At 46.8% G+C, this 20704-nt stretch overlaps 1 protein-coding gene across 4 annotated transcripts in view; it reads left to right on the forward strand.

Annotated features, from left to right (window-relative positions):
- The window catches only part of KANSL1 (KAT8 regulatory NSL complex subunit 1), a 169247-nt gene extending 148543 nt beyond the window's left edge, over positions 1-20704 (forward strand). For 3 of the 4 annotated variants that reach the window (XM_074940509.1, XM_074940507.1, XM_074940510.1), the window contains exons 7-15: positions 1559-1724; positions 6373-6558; positions 6990-7151; positions 7446-7597; positions 11548-11666; positions 16198-16255; positions 16919-17031; positions 18851-19085; positions 20274-20704. In XM_074940509.1, coding sequence (XP_074796610.1) covers positions 1559-1724; positions 6373-6558; positions 6990-7151; positions 7446-7597; positions 11548-11666; positions 16198-16255; positions 16919-17031; positions 18851-19085; positions 20274-20516 — 1434 coding nt within the window. In that variant the 3' untranslated portion in view covers positions 20517-20704. The remainder of the gene's footprint in view (positions 1-1558; positions 1725-6372; positions 6559-6989; positions 7152-7445; positions 7598-11547; positions 11667-16197; positions 16256-16918; positions 17032-18850; positions 19086-20273) is intronic. The other variant, XM_074940511.1, reaches the window with a different exon arrangement.

Genomic DNA, 20704 nt, shown 5'->3' on the forward strand with positions numbered 1-20704 from the left:
CTAGTCATCTAGTTGTGAGTATTTCTAGAGGGTTCTGCAAAGATCTGTTCTTGGCCCCGTGCTATTCAATACCTTTATCAATGGTTTGGAAGAAAATAATAAAATCATTGCTGGTAAAACTTGCAGATGGCTGAAATTGAAGTGGTAAATGCTGATAGGGACACATGAGGTATACAGAGTAATCTGGTTCACTTGGGGAGGTGGGTTCATTTTAATTACATGTTTTAATACAGCCATATGCAAGGACACACCTTTCAGAACAAAGAATGTAGGTCATGCTTACAAGATGGGAGACTGTGACCTGATATGCAGTGACATTGAAAGGAACTTAAGGGTCATGCTAGATAACCAGTTGAACGTGAGCTGCTAGTGCAGTGCTGTAGCGAAGATTGTTAGTTCGCCCCTTGAACATATGTATGTGTTGAATATCAAGTAGAAGTGAGCAAGAGATGTTACATCTGGGTACAGCATTAGTGAGATCACTGTATGAGTACTGTTTGGTGCTGGGGTCCATATTTGAAAAGTGATGCTGAAAAATTGGAAAGGATTTAGGAATGAGCTACAAGAATGATTCGAAGTTGGGAAAACATGCCTTTATAGTAAGATATTTAAAAAACTGAATCTCTTTAGCCTATTGAAGAGAAGGTTCAGAGGTGACTTGATCACTGCCCATAGGTATCTGTGGGAAGGAGATTTCTGATTAGTGTATATGGCTCCTTAATCTAGCAGAAAAAAGCGTAACAAGGTCATGATTGTCTAGCTTCAGCTTCCGATCTGAGATCGGAAACAAAGTGCCTATTCTTAAGAGGGGTTAACCAACAATTGGAACAATACCTAGGGAGATGGTGGATTCTCCATTACTTTAACTCTGAGTCAAGACAGCGTATCTTTCTAAAATGTCTGATATAACTCACAGTAGTTATAGACTTGATTTAGACCTTTCAGGATGAGAGGTTCTGTGGCCTGTGTCATGCAGGAGGTCAAACTAGGTGATCATAGTGGTTCCTTCTGGCATTATAATCTGTACATCTGTGAATTGAAATGCCCAGCTTAATTGAGCTAACATGATTGAAAACATCCCTTATTGAAAACATCCCTTTTCTTTGTCAAGACTTACCTGTAAGTGTCAACTTGGCACAGCCATTTCTCACGCTGGCCTTGTCTAGGCTAAAAAGAGAGGTGTTTTTCCCCCTATAGAGTTAGCTGAATTGAGCTATCTTAAGTTGACTGAAAACCTGCTTAAACTGTCTACAGTGATGTCAAATATGTTCAGCCAATTTTAGCTGATTGAGCTATTGCTAAAAGTGTTAAACTGTATTTTATATTGGTGTTCAGTAGGATTTTTGGTTGTTAAAACTTGATTTAGGGTTGGGGGACGTGCCTTTTTTCCTAGCCTAGGCAAGGCCAGTGGCTCTTGTTTGGTGTAAAAAGGATGTAGCCTCCAGGATTTTTCAGCAAATTGCCTAAGAGTTGCATGTGGAATGAGTGGGGGTAGACAGATCAGCCTCTTTGAGTTAAGTGTATTGAATTTCTTTTTCTTTTTCCCCTTGGGGTCTAGGTTCATCGTAACAGCATGGTGCGATGTAGCTGTGATGTGAACCCGTTGTGTGCCATCTGTGGCACTCGAAGCTCCATATCTCCGGAAATCCAGTATGAAGCCCCTTTGCTGGAGCGCCTCTCCCAGCTGGACTCATGTATTCACCCTGTTCTATCATTCCCAGATGGTAAGCACAGCTACTTAATGAAACGCACAGTGAAGTTGTGAGGTATAGGGAGAGAAATACCAGAGGGTGTAAAACGAATAATACTTTGGGTAACTTTGGTGCTACCATAATCCAGCTGCTTGTGAACCTGCCCGCTCTGCTCTGCTGCAGAACTTTAGATATTCATCACTTTCCATAGGAAGTGGGAATGTGCTAGGTATGTCCACGTGCTTGGAACGAAGTATGTGCAGCTGTTAGTGGCTTATGGGGGATGGCACTCCCCAGAGTGGAAAGGTGAAAGGAGAGCAGTATACCTTGAATCCACACTGTGGTGAGCATGCACCTGTATACTCAGTCCTTGTGAGAACATTGCCCTGGAGCCCGGCTTTGTGAGAATAGAGAGCAAAGCAAGTAAAGTTTGATAATTGGGAGCCTTGCATCAGAGTTTGAGGATTATACTGACAATATTTTATAAACCAGTTGGAGGATGTAGTTGAGTTTGACCATTTATATCAAAAGAAGAGACTGTCTTAGTTAGAAGAAGAGTCTCTTCTGTCTATGCCAGCAGCAAATCATCTGTGATACGATTTGAATTTGAGGTTAGTGTACAGCTGGGTAATAAGAGCTTGCGACCGAAGCCTTTTTATGTATTTATGGGTGATAAGAGAAGAGTAACTTAAGTTTCATGCTTCAGGGTGTAAACATGAAGGAATTTCTTTCCTCCATCTACTCTATTGCACAGTAGGCCAGATACTTCAGAAGAAGGTGAAAAAACTATTATGCATCAGTCATCTGCCACAGGTAGACACCAACAGTCTGATGCAGTACAGTAAATCCCGTATTTATAGGGTTGACCTAAACCAGTTAACATTTTTAAACATGACTTTTCCTGTCTACACTAGGTGCAAAGTCTTGTTTAAAACTATGTTTACTAACACATTTAAAACATGAGCATTTGTCTTAATTTAGATTGCTCTCAGTGCTCAGATACAGATCCTTTGATTATCCCAGAGGCTGGCTTTTTAATCCTCTCAAAACCTGAAAGAAGGTGGGCTGCTGGGGGCAGGGAAATCTGGTTAAATATTCTTTGTGTCTGCATCACAGTTTCCCAGCTGAGAAAGAGGTTTCAAGGTCACAGAATTAAGATGAGTGCCATCAACCAGGGTAGTTGTTTGTTCGTTCTCTCTCTCTCTGTCAAATTTTCACTGTGTTCACCATCAAAAATATGATATAGCCCTCCTGAATTGGCTGTATAGATATGGTACATTTGTATACATGAGAGAGAACTTTTTGTCAACATCTTGACTTGAACTGGCTGTCTCTTTCAAGCTCTCATTTTGAGTCCAACTCCCTTTGGCACCTTTAACATCTTGGCACCCGGAGCTGGGTTTCTCTAGCATAGTGTGCCGAGGCCTGCACTGCCAGGCACCTCGGGAGGAGGAGGAGGATCGCGTTACACTTTTGGTAAGCGGGCATATATGTGGTGGGTTTTAACCCATTGAAGTGCTGCTTCATAGGTGCTTTGTCCTTTCAGTTTCTCTGGTTCGTTGGATTTCAGTCTGGGGATTTTCAGATGATGTAATAACCTTGGTAACAAGGATGTTAACTTGGGTTTAAAAATGCACAGTGTGATCGCCATCTGCTGGTCCCCAAGAGACCTGCAACATTGAGTTCAGTGAAAGAGAAAATGCGTAGAATAGAGTTGCAATACGATTGCGGTGCAACCAGTGTGAAGCCCTGTTAAATCAAATACTCACTGTAGGAGCAGACCAATTTTTAAAAATTGAAGTAAATTTCCAAGCCTTGGAATAAATTGTGGAATCATCTGGAGGAGAGAGAGATAAGTGAAGAGAGTACTTGTTGTGTCCATGAAGGCAAATCAGTTTAGTAAATCCACAATACAGCCTTCTTGGCTACCTGTTTAAGACTACTTTTATTCCTCGTGGTTTTGCATGGGGCATGCCTGTGCTAACACATTTATGCCCCGGTGTCAGTTATGGCAGGACAGCTGCCATCACGTCATTACTTCCTTGGCTTCTTAGCAAATAGGCTAAACCAGAAGCCTTAACTGTCAGGTTATTTGAACACCACTCTAGCAGCTTTTCCCTGGAACCCAAGCTCCTGCTATTAATAGCAAACTCCAGCCCACACCCTGCTGCCAGTTGGCTCTGTCCTGCTGTCCAGCCAACCCATGCATCGTGTGTGTTTGCCCCCGCCCTCGGGTCAAATTGGCAGCCTCTGCTTGGGCTACCATGCCAATTCATTGGGGATGATGGGAATTCTAATGGGGGTTCAAGCAGAGGCCTCCAAGATTCAAGCCCTGCATGAAATCTCCTCTCTCCCAATTAGACACTGAAATAATTAATCTATGGGATATAGAGATTTCAAATAGCTGGTCAGTCCTGTGGGGGCTAGGAAGGGGGCTCAGCTCTGATCTTAGCTGCTTCATCAAAGGCATTATGAAAATGCTGTGTCCCCTTGAGATCTGAGGAAGGGATGTTGGCCCTTCCTGCTCTCCTGTCAGTATTGCAGTGGCGCCTCTCTGGGCCTCAGTATCTGAACTTTCACTTTTGGTGATGGGGTTAGTCCCTGAGACAATGAGGTACCTAGCAGTTGCTGTTTCCCTTTTGGTTGAAGCAAGGTGCAGGTGTTCTGCCACTGATACAGGATGATCCCAGGTGGATGGGACACCGACAGTGTGTGTCAGGTACCTAGTGGCCTGGGATGTATGCTTCTTTCCTCATGGATAACACCAAGTTACTGCCTCCTAGACATCTCTCTTCTGTTCAGGCTGAGGCTTTTCCTGCTGCGCTGTGAGAGATGAAAGAAACCCTGATAACTGGTGTACAAGAGGCACAAAACAGACATGTCATGCAGGATGTTCTGCAACCATGTGTCATAGTTTTTGGCAACCAAATCAAAGTTTGAGGCCGTAAGCAACCATTGATAAGGGGGAAGTTGGGTCACCTGGGATCCCAAAGCCAGAGCCTGGTGGTGACTTTCTGCTAGCTGGGGAGGGGCAGCTGTGATCTCCTAATAAGCCTAACTTGTCTGTGCAAGTAAAGTGCTGTATAACTTCATCAGTGTTTCCCTCAGTGGTGGCTTCTGTTAATTCAGGCAGTGTCTCCTGAAACGCTACGGTGGTGACTTCCATGGGAGGAGAAAGTTGTGAGAAGAGCAGCCTGGAGTATGTGTTGGGTTGGGCCAATGGACTTAATGCCAGGACTGTGTATGTGCATGGTTGTGAGGCAGGTGTTTTATGTTGAGACTGCATGTGTATAGGCATGGATGCACGGGTGTGTGTGTGTCCACATCCAGGGGTGGAGCGGAAGGAATATGCTGGAAATGGGGTGAGAGTGTACCTGCGCATTTGTGTCCCCATGGGCTTGTGGATCCACAATAGATGGATAAGTAATTATTGCCTCCATTTCAGAGATGGGGAGGGGGGTAATATCAGTGGTTTACTAGAATATAATCTGGATGAGAGAGACAGCTGTGCCACAAGCACGTAAGAAATTGCTGCTTGTCATTGGGGCAGCATTTAGGGATGGATACCATGTGTTGATGGCTTATGCCCACCTTTTGCCAGACTGATGTGCCTGGGCTATGTCCTGCTGGATCCTCACAGCTGCTCTGGGCTTCTTGGGTTGCAGCAGTGGCCTGCACTACCTTCCCTCAATTAGGACTGACCAGGAACAGGTGACTTTTCCTCAAATGCAGAAGTCATGGTGGTCATCCAGGACTTTGCACCTCCAACATAGATGAGTGCAAACAGTTTTGCTTTGCACGGTCCTTGAAATCCAGCTGGGGCACAGTGTAGCACCTGCTGCCTGAATTAGGCAGCTGCTCCACGCAACTCATGCCTATGCTGAAGACATTGCTGTGTATAGTGTCTTGGCAGATGAGCTATCTCATTGTAAAACTCTCCCTGGAGAACAGCATCGGGGTACTTTTAACCTCAGAGCCCCTCTCTTTGGAAGGTGCTCTCTCTGGTAACTTACAACATTGATAGACCATCTGGATAGCACATAAAACGGATCCATTTTATTTAGCATTTAGCCAGTTGACTTGTTTTGGGTCTGCTTTTTTTCCTGTGTTCAACTGTTAGGGTTAGGAGAGCCATGGTAGCCCTCATTGTTGGTGGCTTATAGAATTAAAGCAGCCGGCTACTCTGGTGACAATCAATAAACTAAATGACTTTCCCAAGTGGGTTCCTTTTTAGGCCTTTGTCCTTGAAAAGGATGTGTCCCTTCTTATGTCTTGACCCTGAACCGAGGATGTAAGTCACATCTTCCCCTTCCTGCCCTTCCCAGTGTACATTTTGGTCTGCTGCTGTGTTGCAACTTCTTGGCTGGAAGAGGGCAATGGGCAGGTGAGAGTGAATGCGGAAAGGCACTGGACCCCTGTCCTGGTGGGATAGGCAGGTGCCTGGTCCTCTCCTTGTCCTGGACAGAAGAATGTGCTTCACTCTCAAAGAGATTGAGACTGAAGACACTGGCTCCCAAAATCACAACCTCCCCTTGAGCATGAGGATGGAGTCAACAGCCTGGAATCATAATTCAGAACAGATGTATTGTGGTCTCTCCTGGGTAGTAGCACAGGAAGAGGAGTCTACTACTGCATTTTGAATTCTAGCATGACTTGGTTGTTGCGTTGTACCTATCTGCAGATGTGCCGACGAGCCTGCACTTCCAGAATATGCTGAAATCCCAGTGGCAGAGCAAGCCCTATGAGAAAATCAAACCTCCCAAAAAGCTCTCCCTCAAGCATAGAGCCTCCATGTCTGCCAGTAGCCTGTCTGACCCTGCTCGCAAGGACCGCCACAAACTGGTCAACTCCTTCTTCACTGCAGCCAGTAAGTATCCACTTTTTTCCTCAAACTAGTACAGGAGTGTCTGTAAACTCCCAACTAATCCTGCTAATGTCCTGAATGTGCTAAATGAGTGCAGTGAAGAAGAAATGTGTGTATGATCGCCCTCTTCAGGGCGCGCTGTAGACTGGGCTTGTGACGATTATATTGCAAAACCTAAAATGGAGCTGAGGTGTGTGCAGGTGTGAACCAAATTGGGTCAAAGTGTCATAGGTGCTGTTCCCTGCGCAGGTCAGTGTTTTCCTGGCATAGGCAGTAATAAAGGGATTCATTGCTTTACCTGCATCTGCCCCAGTCCCTGGTGGTGCTGGAGCCCTGACCCATCCGGATCTCCAGTGTTGGCTGTATCTCCTGTGCTAACAGAAAGAGAGGGGAAAGCAGACATTTCACAGCTCTTTTTCTGTTCCCCTCCTCAGAGTGCTCACATCACAAAATCCAACCAAACAAGGCACACAGGCAGCCCTTAGACGATCTAATGGCTGTGCCCAAGGCCAAGAGAGTGCCAGAGCGCTCACTTATCCTGCCTCCTGCACATGACAAAAAGCAGTTGTGGGACTACTCACCTGAGAGAAGCGAAGGTAGGCTCCCACAGCCAGGTCTCACAGGGGGGAGCTTGGGCTTTGCTGCATTCCCATCCTCTTTCCCCTTGGTGAAGGGGAGTGTGCTGCTTCTGGGAATAAAGGAGCTGCTGTCACTACTGCAGCTATCCGCTGTGTGCTCTAACAGCTTATTCCCCCAGGGCCTGTAAAGCTGGCAACTGCAGTCGGAGGAAGCTTCTACTTCATGCACAGTGGTCCTCGATGGTTACTTTTAAGCATGTGGTGTAACCTTTTTTGCTAATGTCATTGTCCATCTGTCTCCTTCTCCTGTAGTGTTAAAGCATCACACAGATGTCGGAGGCCCAAGTTACCTATCAGCGACCGCGGCCTCTATGCCCCACAGCCCCATAGTGCGGCAGCTGTCCACATCTTCTGACAGTTCTGCTCCTGCCAGCACAAGTTCACAGGGCGCCTCTAGCATGTCTGTAAGTATCTGATCAGGGCATGGTCATGCATCTGGAGGGGTTGCTGAGCTGCTATCCTGCTCTGGAGCTTGCTTGGCTCTCAGCAATCCAGGTTTCCCTCTACTCTGGATAGAAAGAACAGTTCAAGTATTAGTGTCTGAATTTGCTCAGTGGTTGGGTTCCCAGTGCTGGGGCTGAGAGTCGGCCATAGATTAATAGTATTGCTGACCACTAGTGAATTCTGGGATTCTAAAAGCAAACTGTAATCTTAATAAGATTCTCAGATTGACCCTGGTTGGTTGACCCTTCTCAACTGGTGGAGTAATTAGATTTTTTCAATATTCTCAATGCTGCCTTCTGCCAAATAATTTTAATTGTCTTCCATAGGTTGAGCTTCAGCTTTAGTGCAAGTCCCAGTCTTTGCCAATCTTTGAGAGAGCCTGGGGATGGCCATGATTAAATCTGATGGGAAGGAGGCACATAGTTGGGTGTCAGTATGCTGATGCCAGCAAAATACTTCCACTTATGATGCTCTTTCATCTGTAGATCTCAAACTGATTTACAAAGGTGGGCCAGCATTATTTCCATTTTTTACAGGTAGGGAGACTTAAGCGGAGAGATGAAGAGACTTGAACTGCTTCACACAGTGAATCACTAGCAGAGTCAGGAATCACGGGTTTCCTCTTTCCTTGTGCCCAGTCGGATAGACCACAACAGCCCCTGTAGCCCATATCTCCTTGTGATCTTCAGTTTTGCAAAAATATTGAAGAGGAAGCAGGATATGGTCCTTTGGGGATTTCACATCAGAGAGGAACCTTCACCCAGCACTAACTGCTGGAATAGCTTGACTGGAAAGATTAGAACCATGTGATTCCAGCCATTCCCAGATCCTGACGTCCTATTGACCTCATGATGAACAGTATTGAATTCTGCTGAACTGTTAAGCAACATCAGCAAGGACAGCTGGCCTCTGTCCATTTCTGTAATTAGCATCTTTGGTGCCATGATCCAGTCTGAAGCATGACTGGAAATGGGCCACGGAACTTGAGAATGAGGTGTTGGAATTGGCCTTTCCTTCACTGCTTCAGTTTATTGTGCCCAGACAGGGAATGTTCTAGAACAGATGATAGTTAGCAAAACATTTAGCATCTATGGTTATCCTTATAATCAGAGACCTGAACAGAGTTTGTTTGACCCAGCTTGTATGACTGGTTCCAGCAGCTTGCCTCTCCAAGTGAGGCAGTAAAAATCCCCTCCAAATAAGGGTCCCAAGCATTTGTCACAAACTTGCACTAGCTAGGACATGTAGAGGTCTCGGATTGAATGGACCGCTTGTAGCACTGCTGGGACAGAACTAGTTGCTCTGGGTTTATAAAGCATCCTACCAGCCAGAATAGTGTGGGTGGTTAGAATGTTGTAGATGCTTTGGAGTTGGAGAAGAAAGATTTTTTACAACTGTGTCCTAGTGGCGTAGAAACTCCTCGTGTTACCTGTGATTGGATTCCTTGCTCACCTCAGTCATTGACATTGCCAGTCTCTTCTCTTCATTTGTCACAGATTCTTGATTAAAGCCAGGTTGACCTGTGGGGAGTTTGTAGAGAAGGCATGCTTTGGGAATTACTGTGAGGAGGATACCTGTCTACTAGGCAGTGGACAAAGGCCCAGCCATTTATTTCACTGTGAACTAACTCAAGTCTTTCTCGTTGATAGTCAAAGTGGAATAGTAAGTTTTATGATACCTTTTTATTGCAGGAGGTATTCTACAAATAAATTCCAGGGCAAGGAATCCACAGACAATCAAGCAGTCTGTCTGAAGCATTATGTTCAATTTACCTGCCTTTCCCTTTTGCACATCAAACCATTGCCATCTGCCCTTGGGTTTACCCCCTGCCATCTCTGGCAGCTGGGATAAAGTCATGGCCAAAGAAATATCTATGCCTCCAAAAATAATTTAGGGGCGTGCTAGAAGCAGGGAGCACCCATTAACTTCTGTGATAGGATTCTGTGAAGGCTACTTATTTTTCACTGAGGCCATCCCTTGCCCTCCTCAGATCCTGGGCTGCACTTGAGGAATGGGAAAGCTTTTTGAGGGGTGGCTTGCCTAATCTGAACGTTCCTAATGCTGGCTGCTGCTGGCTTTTGGTCTCTTTTAGAGTTGCACTTAATTCTTTATTTGTTCCCTGGGACTACGTCAGTGCTTGATGAGCTGACATGTCTGAAAATTCTGGGCGTTTTCTTTTAATTGTACCATGAACTAAACTAACAAAGTGTGGGAAAGACCTGCAAGTTTCAGAACAAGTGGTGAATTTATGTCCGTTTAGACCGCTGATCCTCCCCCCAGTCCTTAGAATTACTAGGAATCTTACAAATAATCCTTAGACTTGCTAGGAATCTTGTCCTCAAAAGCTGTAGGGTTCAGATGTACTACTTAGAGTCTGCCTGTTAGTTCGAGTATATTCTGAATGTTTCCATCAGAAATAGAAATCTCTCCATTTTGTCTACAAATATCCAAAGTGTAAAACTTTTTACCTTTTAAACTTAAAATTCCAAAGGGGCAGGAGAGATCCAGGGGATAAATGTGACTTTTAGTCCAGTCAGTTAACCTCAATTTGCATATGCTCTCTGATTGGTCAGCATTGCGTCACACCTCAGTACTGATCTCTGAGGAGGTAAACAATAGAAACCTCCAGATGTTTGTCACATGACTGTTTTAAACAAATCCGGAGAGAATTTTTTCATGTAGGTAGCAGTACTGTTGAGCTGCCCTCTATGATTCTGTGAGGCTCATTAATCCCTAATGCTTGTGCTTTTGCAGCACTTTTCATCTAAGCACCTCAAAGCATATTACCCAACTTTTCTTATTTTCTTGTGTTGTTTATCCAGTGTAATTACAGTTGCCTGCATGACTTAATTTTCACAGTAAAAGCCACATGTTCCATGCAATTGGGAATGGAGGAGACAGATAAAAGGGTAAATTGCAAATCCTCCTTGTAAAGGGGATATGAAGTTGAGTTGAACAGTTTGAGAATCAAGTGTTTTACCAGTTTGTGAAAGACCTGCTCAGTGGTATAGCAAGTACGTGAATGTTGGGAGAGATTTTCATAGGCACAAAGGGCATTAAGCACCCAGCTGTCATTGACTTTCAGTGGGAGTTGGGCACTTAACTGTTGTTTGTGCCTTAGTCACCTCCTCTTAAAACCAGGATGGATACCGGTTTAAATAGCACTAGAATTTCTTGAAGCACGTGTTGAAAAGTGTAGTAAAGAGCTATAGTTCAAAAATCATTTTGTAAAGAGTAAATTTTTCCCTTCAAAATACATGAACTCAATGATGAGTGGAATTCTCTCTGCAGGGAAGGTGGAATCTTAAAGGAACAGTAACATAGATGGGAGCTGTGGCTTTTCCCATTTAGAATTTCTGTTCTGGCTCCTCTTGTTAAATGCAGGAGCGTTGTCTGTCTTTTTAATATTAATAATAAAAAAACCTGCTGGTGAAAGGTGTTGGAATTGACAGCTCTGCTGAATGAACCCTCTTTATTCGTAGGCCAGGCCCCCTGCTAACTGCTCTCCTCCCTGATTGGGAGGGGGCACTAAAGCAGATAGGTATCCGCATTGCACAAACCTTCTCCACATTTTAGCCCTTGCTGAGCTTCTTGTCAGCACACTCTGCAGAAAGGTTGAATGGACCAAGGAGACTCAATTCCCCTCTAACACCAAAGGCAGCCTTTGGTGAGGCATTCTGGGGAAGTATTGACACTTAAATTTCTGCAGTGTGCATTGTTCTTGGTCCATGGACATGCCCCAGAATTGCTCCAAGGCCATCAATCTGGAATCCCTCGCTAGTGCACAATTCACGTTAGAAACTTTTCAGTTATGAGACTGATTGATGCTCCTTAGAGAAGCAGTCCCACCAGGTTGAAACCTGAGGTTCCCCCCTCACTTTCCTCACTGTTTTTTGTCTTTGTTTTGCAGCAGCCGAGGAGGAGGAGAGGCGAAAGCTCCTTTGATATTAATAACATTGTCATCCCAATGTCTGTTGCTGCAACAACTCGTGTGGAGAAACTACAATACAAAGAAATCCTCACACCGAGGTATGTCTTCAGTCCGTCCCCAGCCTCCATGTATAGTGCTGCCCGTTCCCGTTTCCCCTGTCGAAAGTGTAGCATAGTCAGAAACGGAATACTCCTGAAACTTTGCCCCTACTGGAGCTCTCCGCATGGCTGCTAGTGCTGTTCAGGACAGTGATTTTCCACCTGCTCAAGTCGATTCCATTCTAGGTGGTGAGAGCACGCCCACATGCGCGGTAAGAGATTTTTGCCTTAGTGGTATCCGTAGGGTCGGCTGCGCCGCCCCCTTGAGTGCCACGCTCATGCGCTGGTATATTAGGCGCCCCGGCCCTATGCCCTCTCAGTTCCTTTTTACCGCCCCTGGTTGGTCAGAGCGTTAGCGGTTCTTTACAACCCATTGTTTACTCTCTTTGTATATCATTTGTAGATACTTAGTTAGCCATAAGTTAAGTGTTAGGTTAGTTTGGTAGTTAGTCCCTGCTCCGGACATGCTTCAAACCATGCTCCTCATGCAAGAGGCCGATGCCTATTAGTGACCCCCATGACAGCTGTTTTCAGTGCGTGGGGGAGTCCCATAGAAAAGACAAGTGTAGAATCTGTAAGAACTTTCACCCAGAGATCCATTTGAGGACTCTCCTCGTGGAGGCTGCACTTTGTCCTGCGTCGGAGCCCTTCCGCCCAGACCCCACTCCTAGCACCTCAACATGAGTACAGAGCTCACCACTGGCACTGGGCTCCACCGCCTGGCACCATTCCCCTCACCAGTGCCTAAGCAGCAGCAAAAGAAGAGGAGCTCCCTGGCACCAGAGAGGAAGGGGGCTTGGAGCAAAGGACTATGTCAGGCCACATGTCCACCCCACGGGGTGATCAGGGGGACCGCTGTGATCAGACCCCCTAGGCCAGCCAGGGATCTGCCTCCAGCTCCCAGGGCCCTTGTTGCCCGAGGCAGCCCCAGCAGCCAAAGAACAAGTAGCAACACTGCAGATGCCGTGCCAGGCACCAGACGCAGCTAAGACCGTAATGTCCAAGGGCAAGCCGGTCATGGGACCGCCCCATAGGGCAGTGGAGCAACCTTGGTCCCTGGACTGCAGGCGTAGATTCCCATCACCACGGCCTAGGACCCGGCACCACAACCTCTGTCTTCGGTCAGAAGGCCCAGGTCCCTGATGACGTGCTCTCCCCCTCTCTGGCATGGGACACTGGAGTCAAGACATCAGTCCCTGTACCCTCATTACTGGCAAGCCTCCCACCAGACATCACCAGGGCACAGGTCACCATCGCCTACACGAACTCCCAGGCGTCGATCCCCGCTGGTGCAGGATCGCGCCCAGTCGCAGCACCTGTCTCCACCTCCCCAGTACCGCTCGTCGGGCATGCACTGATCCTCGCCCTCTTCTTACCGGTTGCCAACAAGGGTCAGTCGGCAGACTCAGGCATCCATGGCTCCGCTCTGGTCACCAGAGGGGCAGTGGTCCAAGTTGGAGCAGGAGTTCAGCCCCTCACAAGGAAGGGTGAATCATCACCAACCCACGAGGCCAGCACGGTGTCCACGGCGGCGGCATGGCAGCGGGATAGTGGCCTGCTCAGTTGCTATACTGGAACCCACGGGGCGTGCCTGTCATGCCGGTCCTGTGCTCCCACCATGCCTCCCTGACCACTTCGGAAAAACTGCCGCCAGCACCAGAGTCAGAACACGGTGCCGAGTCCGACCCGAGGGCAGCACGGCAGGCTCCGACACTGAAGGAGCTGACCCCAGAGAGGGAAGGGGAAGCTGCCCCTCCCTCTGCCATGCAGTTGTCGTTTCCAAAGGAAGTGGTGGCGGGCTCCTCCCAAATGGGCAGACCCCCCCCCCCCCCCGACAGCTTCAAAGAGCACCAGGCCCTCCTTAAGAGTGGCTGCCAATTTAAACTTGAAGATTGAAGAGTTGGCGGAGGAGTCCGAAACAGTGGTCCAGGTCCTGATGGACAGTACAGCGGCAATGCTATGTATCAGCAAGCAAGGCGGAGCCAGATCGTCTGCCCTTTGCCAAGAAGCCCTCAGGCTCTGGGACTTTGTGTACATCATGACATCCATCTCGTAGCTGCACACCTCCCTGGGGCCAAGAGCGCTTTGGCAGATTGCCTCAGCAAGACCTTCTCGTCTCGCCACAAGTGGTCCCTCCATCCGGAGGTGGACAGTGTCATTTTCCAGAGATGAGAGAGTACCTGGGTGGACCCGTTCGCATCCAGGCAGAACAGGAAATGCCACATTTTCTGCTCCATTTAGGGGATTGACAGAGGCTCCCTGTTGGACACTTCTGCTCCTGTGGTTGGGGGCTCTGTCGTATGCCTTCCCCACAGTGCCGTTGATCCACAGAGTCCTGATGAAGGTCGGGCAGGGCAGGGCGAAGGTGATCCTCATAGTGCCAACTTGGCCGCGCCAGCTCTGGTTCAGCATGCTGCTGGATGTCTCGGTGGCTGTTCCATTACAGCTGCCGCTGTGGCCAGACCTGCTCTCCCAAAACCAGGGCAGTCTTCTGTATCCGAACCTGGCGGCGCTGCACCTGACAGCTTGGCTGCCACATTGTTAAATACGCAAGAGCAGGAGGGCTCGGCCAGTGTCCATCAGGTCCTGTTGGGCAGCAGAAAGCCCCACACCAGAGCAACCTACCTGGCCACATGGAAGCGGTTCACATATGGGACCTTGGACAAAAGGCATTTGGCCTGAGTGAGCCTTGCTGCAGTTGATCCTGGACTACCTTCTGCATCTCCAGCTCCAAGGCCTGTCCCTTTCATCTTTTAAGGTCCACTTGGCCACTATCTCGGCCTTCCATCTGCTGCTCGAGGGCAGGTTGGTTTTCGCCTAGGACATGACTGCCAGGTTCCTCAAGGGCCTCGAGCACCTCTACCCACATGTCAGAGACCCCGTCCCCCTGTGGGATCTGAATCTTCTGTTGTCACAGCTCACTGGACACCAGCCCCCCCCCCCCCCCCCCGAGCATTTAGCTTCCTGCTCTCTACTTCTCCTTTCCTGGAAGGCTGCGTTCATGGTTGCAATTCAGCAGCAATTGGAATTTAATTTGCAAACTGGACACCATTAAATTAGGCTTGAATAAAGACTGGGAGTGGATGTGTCATTACACAAAGTAAAACTATTTCCCCATGTTTGTTTCCCCCCCCCCCCCCCCATTCCTCACACGTTCTTGTCAACTGCTGGAAATGGCCCATCTTGATTATCACTACAAAAGGTTGTTTTTTTTCTCTCCCGCTGGTAATAGCTCACCTTAACTGATCACTCTTGTTATAGTGTGCATGGTAATACCCACTGTTTCTTGTTCTCTGTGTATATAAAATGGTCCTGTATTTTCCACTGCATGCAGCTGATGAAGTGAGCTGTAGCCCACAAAAGCTTATGCTCAAATAAATTTGTTAGCCTCTAAGGTGCCACAAGTACTCCTGTTCTTTTTTCTGATTTTAAAAGGATGCTGTCTCGTCATTACCCAATATTACGTTTTGTAAAATAAAACTTCTGTGGAACACACAACCAATAGAAATGTTATCAAATTCTACAAATTCCAGTGTAAACCATTTTTAAACAAGTGAAGTGTTCCCTTGCAGTATTTGTAACCTAAACACTGCAGCACTGTGCAATAGTGTGTGACAACTGAAGTGATTCGAAACAAAAGTGAAATTGAGACTGTTTAACAATCCATGCTGAGTGAAGTGCAGAAACTGAACAAACAGCAAAAATGGTGAACAGTAAATTAGTTTAGAATGTATTATGTCAGCACCGCAGGAGAGATCATTTGGCTTTTTAAAAATATTATATCAGTGTGTCAGAGGCAGTCTGTTTTCACCCCTGGCGTTCCCTAGTCTTCCCAGTGCTGGCTCGGTGTGGGGAGGCTCTGCAGAATCTAAACTACAATACTTCCTCCTCCTGCTGCAGCACAGCAAGAGCTGACCAGCACTGACAAGAGTTGGGCTGGGGAGATGGAATGGTTTGGTCCAGGGGAGCATTTAATGGAGAGGAACAACAGCGGGGGGCATGTCTTAAGAGAAGGGCTAGAAAAAGCCACCTTATTTTATTTTATCCCCCCCCCCCCCCCAACCCCACAGGGAGGGCAGAGTTGGAAGGACAAAACCTGGAAGGAGAGTTGGAAGGACAACATCTGGGAGGAGCAAAGTTGGGGGAGGGGATCCTATCTCCTTCATTGCCTTACCCATGGTTGTACCTCTGGTGCCTACTGAGCATGTTCAGAAACCGGTTGTCACTTGCATGGAATGACGTTCAGTCATCATGGAGCAGTATAGTACCGGACGTGGAAAATTTCACATGCATTTGAAACTGTAGGGGGAACTTAGGTGACAGACTATAACTGCTTGAATTGGAATTTGTCACTAATAGTAGTAGGTTTTTATCTTTTCTGTAGGCCACCACTCACTAAGGGGACAAAATTTAACACATGTACGAGGTGTGTTTACCACTCCTCTCCTCTCTGGTCCCCCCAAGACTACATGGATGTGTTACATGCTCTGCTATGGCAGTGATTGACCTTGATTTCAATGGTGTATTGCAGCTGGCGTGAAGTGGATATCAGTGCTCTGAAAGTGAACCCTGATGAAGACAATGAGGAGGTAATGATGATCGCTTTATATCTGTAACTAATTTGGGAGCTTCCTTTCAAGGAGGATGTGCTGCACAAGAGAGAGTGAAGTGCCTGGAAAGCAGATGCTGAAGGATCAAGAAGAACCTCAGAAGAGAGGTGTGGGGTCTCCTTTTTGTGTTTATGGAGGATGGCATCTTGGTTAGGCAGTAGGAGACCAGTAGGAAGTGTTTGATCAGTTCATCCTCCTTTTCAGCAAAAGGTGGGGAAGGAAGAGGCTGCTGAGGTAGAAGAAGCTAGTTTATTTCTCTGCATGTGTATCAGTTGCAGCCAGGAGTCTGGCTTCTTTCATGAGGTGCCTCAGGGTAGCAGGCTCTTAGCCTTTTAGGGAGACCTGAGGTCTTGTCTACACAGAAAAGCTTTACCACTTTCATTGGTATAATTCTATCAATATTAGTTAAACCAATATAGCTATACCAGTATGAGCCCCTGTGTGGACACTCTTAATTCTGGAATTCTGTTTAGCTCATGTCCCTTCCTAAGCAACATAAGCTAAACCGAAAAAAAAAATCCTCTTACAGTCCACCAGGTAGATCAGTTTAAATTCACACCTTGGCTTATGCCAGTATAAGTTGGTTGTGTAGGCAAGCCCTTAATGTAAAAGATATCACACTAACGTGACATCCCTTTCCAGATTGAGGACCTGTCTGATTCAGCCTTTGCTGCTCTTCATGCCAAGTGTGAAGAGATGGAGCGGGCAAGGTGGCTCTGGAGCACCAGTCTGCCCCCTCAGCGGCGAGGCAGCAGGTAAGCCTGGCAGCATGTTCTCGGCAGCTGTGGTGTCCCAGCACTCCGATGCCACTGTAACACATGTTCAGTGGGTGCCAACTACTGCTCCTCAGTTCTGCCATGTGAGCCTTGTGTGGGAAGGCTGTCCTTACTCCAGCTTCTCTTGCAGTTGTGTCATCTTTCTACAGAGAGGGGCATGCGTATCTGGGAGTAGAGTGCAAAAGACTGATCTACAGAGGTTCATATCCTGAAAGGCAGTAGTATTGGAGAATCTGAGATGGCCCTTTGTACAGTAGGGGCAGAGTGTTGTTGGACTTGTGGGAAGGAATGGTGTCTCTGTAGAGAAACACAGACCATAGAACTGGTAAGCTATCAGTTGGGGCAGACCATTTGTGGTGATGATGGTGAGTAAAATTATGCCTTCAACTTTGGGGCTGAGCTTTCCCAATGAGGTGTCCTCATACAAATTGTCTGTCCCCATCTGATGTCAGAAATGTATGAGGAAGTCATGTGGAACTTTGCAGAAACCATGGTAGTTAGATCCTATTATGTTATGATCATCTAGATGGTTAATAATTCTATTTTAACTATCATTTCAACCTATTTACCAGATACAAAAATAAGGCTTACTAGTCTGTAATTCTCCAGACATAACCCAGTACCTTTTAAAAGGTACTGGGTATAACATTCATTCCCCAGCTTAGTAACTTCAGAACACTTAAGTGTACCCTCTGGATTTGATGACTAATTCTGTCTAGTTTATCAGTTTGTTCCAGTACCTCTTTTTCTGATACCTTCAACTCTGAGTACCGCATCTGTACTACCAGAAGAGTAAGTCTGGGGTAGATAATATCCCAGCATTCTCTGTTGTGAAGAGCGATGCAGATAAATTGTCTAGCTTCTTTGTAATGTTGTTCTCATCCTTAATTGTTCGAGCAGACCTCCTATTGATGATCTCATGGTCTTCCTGGCTCTGATATACTTGAAGAATTTCTTGGCTGTTTGTGTGTTTGGCTTTTTATTCTTCAAATTCTCTCTTAGCCCTTCTGATTTTCTTCCTGCTGTAGCTTATGCTCCTCTTTTACTAGTGTTGGATTTCAATATTTTGAAGGACGTGTTTACCTCAGACAGCCCTTTTGAACATTGCCATTGAGCCAAACACTGGTTTACTTGCTTCCTGATTCCCTTTTTGTTTAGATGTATGCATGCCTTTAATGAAGGGTTTAAATCCCTCAATTTTGACTTTTAAGTCTTTGACAAGCTTCCTTATTTTTATGTTCCCTTTCCAAAGTTTTTAGGTTTTGGCTCCTATCCTCCCCCAAAGAATGTCAAGCTTAATTATATTTTGGTCACTATTTAGCTGTTTGAACAAATGTCTTTGTTACTTAGTGTACAGATGTTATCAGGAGAATACTTGGGAAAACTTACCTAGGTGTCCGACTCTGTGGGGTGGCTTATAATTACTACTATAATTGTACAGCACTCAGAAGCGTAGCAGACATGTGTGCCACAGAAACAGCTCCTCCCCCCAAAAAACCCACAGTTGTCCCAAAGAGGTTATTCGGAGTTTGACGTGATGCAGCGAAACAATGATCGTGGGATGGAGGGGTCAGGTTGCAGTACTGAGTCCAAACAGTGACTCCTCATTGGTATGTGCACATCTTGATGATTGCCTTGCAAGTAGTGACATAGATCGTGTGGTAACAGTGTTATAGGGGGTGAGCTGGCAATGAATGAGGTTTTTGCAGAATGACAGCGGACTTTCAGACTGCAGTAGTGAAACGTAAAATGGGAACTTAAATACGTGGGTTTTTTTTTTTTTTTTTTTAAATTCCAGGTCTTACAGATCAGCAGACGGTCGGACAACCCCTCAGCTGGGGAACCCCTCCACTCCCCAGCCACCATCACCCGATGTGGGCAACTGCCACTCCCATTCTGAATTCTCACCACGCAGTCCCGTCAGCCCTGAACTGCACTCTGCCCCTCTCACACCTGTTTCCCGTGACTCCATGCGGCTCTTGTCCAGTGAGGACACCCGTTGTTCCACACCCGAGGCTGGCCTTGACGAACAGGTGGGTGACTGTTTTGACTTCTTGTCCCCTCTGGCTGGTGGAAGGGTCCAGATGCATACACGTTACTGAGAAGCTGTGTTATTTTTGAGGCTAAATGTGAAATTCAAATTTTTGGTTTCTTTTTAACTGTGGAATATATTTACTGTGGTGAATTGCTGAGAATCTGTGTATGGGAAATTCAGTTTGCTGAACTGAATGGAAAAATCCATTCTCATTCAGCTTTGGCAGGCAAGATCTGACCTCTCTGGCAGTTTTTCCTTTGGGCACTCATCCTCCATGTGCGTGCCCTAAGAACCCTGTCATGTTACAATAGTAAGTAACATGGGAACAAATCATCACAATGCTAGCCTTTACATGACAAAATGAACCCTAATGAGGCTTTCTGCAGGAAGTGCATTCATCTTATTGACCTTTGATGGGTGTTTTAGTTTTTCTAACACCTACGTTGTGATTCTTCTCTCTTTAAAACCTCGCCAGCAAGCTGAACAGCCAGGAGAAGGGAATTCTTGTTGGGAGGTCTGAATTGAGACCTTCCTTGGTCCATGTGACCCATTTAATCATGGAATATCAGGGTTGGAAGGGACCTCAGCAGGTCATCTAGTCCAACCCCCTGCTCAAAGCAGGACCGATCCCCAATTTTTGCCCCAGATCCCTGAATGGCCCCCTCAAGGATTGAACTCACAACCCTGGGTTTAGCAGACCAATGCTCAAACCATAATGTGTAAGGGGGGCTAATATCCAATGATACTTCCCATTTGCATCAATAAAAGGTCACTTTTTTTTTTTTCATGGTATGTGTGGGAATTAATCTAGTTGTGGTCCTGGCTGGCTGTGGTTGCTTGACCCTGCTAGAAAAACAGGCGTACAGGTGCTTCATTGGTCACAGGGGGCCCCTGACAGCTGGGTGCTGGCTCTGCTGTGGTCCGTCTGTGCCAGCATGGGGGGGAGTTGACTTTGCCCTGGTCCCTTGGGGAACCTCCCCGTGCTAATGGCTGAACCTGCGCAATATGTGAAGCACCTTTAAACGGAGCATTGGCTAGGGCTGCCATATGTCAAGGATGAGTGGGAAACAGGAAGATGACTCTGGGGGGGATATCCTAAACCACATAGAGTTTACCCAGACAGAGCCTCTGAGCATGTGTCTGTATGCGCTCCCTGTGAACAGCTCCGCTTCTCGTTCCCCTTCAGGCTGTGCAGCCCTGGGAGCGACGCTACTTCCCGCTCTCCTACAATCCCAAGACAGAGTGCGAGGACCAATCTGATCCCCAGGACCGGCTATCGCGCTGCACCCGGCGCACATCAGGCAGCAAGTCATCCCGGGAGATGGACAGCGCCCTCCCCTTGCCCGCCCTCCCCAGCCCCAAGAGCCGGCACCCAGCAGTGGCCTCCTCAGCAGCAGCGACAGCAGTTCAGCGGCCAGCACACAGATAGAGACGGACAGGAAGGAATGAACAAAACCAACACACAGAACTAACTCTTGGCATTAAAGCTTCCGAAATCTGCGTTTGATATTCAAACATCCTGCCGGGAATTTTCACAGTTTTTAGTGAATTTAAGGAGTTTAGAAACTGTTTTTTTTTTGTTTGGGTTTTTTTTTTTTTTTTTTTTTTTCCATGTTT

The sequence above is a fragment of the Natator depressus genome, chromosome 27 (genome assembly GCF_965152275.1).
Source record: "Natator depressus isolate rNatDep1 chromosome 27, rNatDep2.hap1, whole genome shotgun sequence".
Classification (NCBI taxonomy): domain Eukaryota; kingdom Metazoa; phylum Chordata; order Testudines; family Cheloniidae; genus Natator; species Natator depressus.